The sequence below is a fragment of the Sinocyclocheilus grahami genome, unplaced genomic scaffold, assembly GCF_001515645.1.
Source record: "Sinocyclocheilus grahami isolate Dianchi unplaced genomic scaffold, SAMN03320097.WGS_v1.1 scaffold35541.1, whole genome shotgun sequence".
Classification (NCBI taxonomy): Eukaryota; Metazoa; Chordata; class Actinopteri; order Cypriniformes; family Cyprinidae; genus Sinocyclocheilus; species Sinocyclocheilus grahami.
The window spans coordinates 1-1,539 of NW_015522442.1; the positions used below are offsets into that span (position 1 = coordinate 1).

At 42.0% G+C, this 1,539-nt stretch overlaps 1 protein-coding gene across 1 annotated transcript; it reads right to left on the reverse strand.

Moving 5' to 3' along the window:
- Positions 1-99: 99 nt before the first annotated feature.
- LOC107580537 (protein zyg-11 homolog) lies at positions 100-984 on the reverse strand. The gene is made up of 3 exons (XM_016266221.1): positions 697-984; positions 443-583; positions 100-336 (listed from the first exon to the last, which is right to left on the reverse strand). The coding sequence occupies exons 1-3, from the start codon at positions 982-984 to the stop codon at positions 100-102; spliced, it is 666 nt and encodes a 221-aa protein (XP_016121707.1).
- Positions 985-1,539: the final 555 nt, after the last annotated feature.

A 1,539-nucleotide genomic window follows, 5' to 3' on the forward strand; every position in this document is an offset into this window, starting at 1 on the left:
ACAAAATTAGAGGAACTATCCTTTTATTTTATTTGATCCCAACTTTAAGCCATCTCACAGAAAATACATTTAACATTCTCAGCTATAATTTTATTTCAGCTACGATGGGCTTTCTACATCACATTTTTTACCTGATGGTTTAGTCTTGTTTCTACGTACCTGCTGGTGGTTGGGGAAGGTCTTCATGGCTTCGAGTAGCAGCTGTGTGACGTTCCCCAGGAGTCGCACAGGGATTCCAAAGGCCAGTTCCTGTTTCGTGAGGTTGAACACACAGGCACTGGCTGCCAGCTGCACGTTCAGTGTGGCCGGATGATTCTTCATCCCTAATGCTACCAACTGCAGATCGAGAACAAAAGAAAAGTGACGAGCAGGGACATGAGGACTGATACGGAGAAATGCAGTGACCTTTGATTCATTACTCAATCTTTGTGAGTATGCATACCTTCAGGATGTCAGGTCGTGGTTTCTCAATGGCATGAGTGAGGCTGAAGAGGTGGAAGAGAGCTTCTCTGACAAAGCCCTCTCTCTCACTGTATCTTCTCAATGCCTCACAGATCTGAGTCTCATTGGCCTCTCCAGTCACCTGCACAAACAGAAAAATAATCATGATCTTACAATCATTTACAAATAAGCAGCAGGTAATGAGGATAATGTTGCATTTTTCAAAACATCTTGCTGTTGTGTACGAGCACCTACCTTTAAGCTGCCCTCTCCAGACAGGAAGTCAGAGAATCCGGCATCGGTGGCCAGCAGACCAACGAAGGTCATGCCCGGTCTCGCCTCCGCGAAAGCCCTGACCGCTGCATCAGTCACCTGCTTGCGGCCCGAAACATCCAGAGACACCAGCTGGGGCAGGATACCAGGAGTCTCCAGAAGCTGCCGCGCCACGTCGGATGTGAACTGCTTATCGTCGGAGATATCAAGGTGCTGTAAACCCTCCAGCTGGAGAAACAGAAAAACAATGTGCGTACAATTACAAATCATCATGCAGAGGCACAATGACAAACTTCCTAGCCAGAGAGACAAGTTTCTTGAAAGTCAACAAATTAATTTTGTGCTATTTATTTGAAAATACATTTTCATTGTAATGCACAGCTACAATGACTTGAATATAGCTCTTCTTTAGGCCAAATCACACTGCACCAACAGACACGTTCGTCAGGTTTTGTCTGATTAGATACAGGTTTTGCCGTTTGTCAGCCTTGGGACATCTGAGAAGTGATGTACTGTACTCTGTCGGCTGTCGGTGCAGTGTGAATTGGCTTTATGATGAGTGCTTTTTTCATTTCTGTATTAAAATTCATTTTGATTTCTTTAGTATGAAGTCAAAAATATCAGGGTGATACAACTGTCCTGATATCATAATAAAGAAAAACACAAGAGCAAGAAAACATTAAGAAGTCTGGCACGATCTTTTATTATTATTCCATCATATAGTTTTTTATTGTATAATTACATTTTGTATAATTTCAAATGAGAAAAACATGCGTGTTTTATATAAATATATATATATATATACACACACACACACACACACAC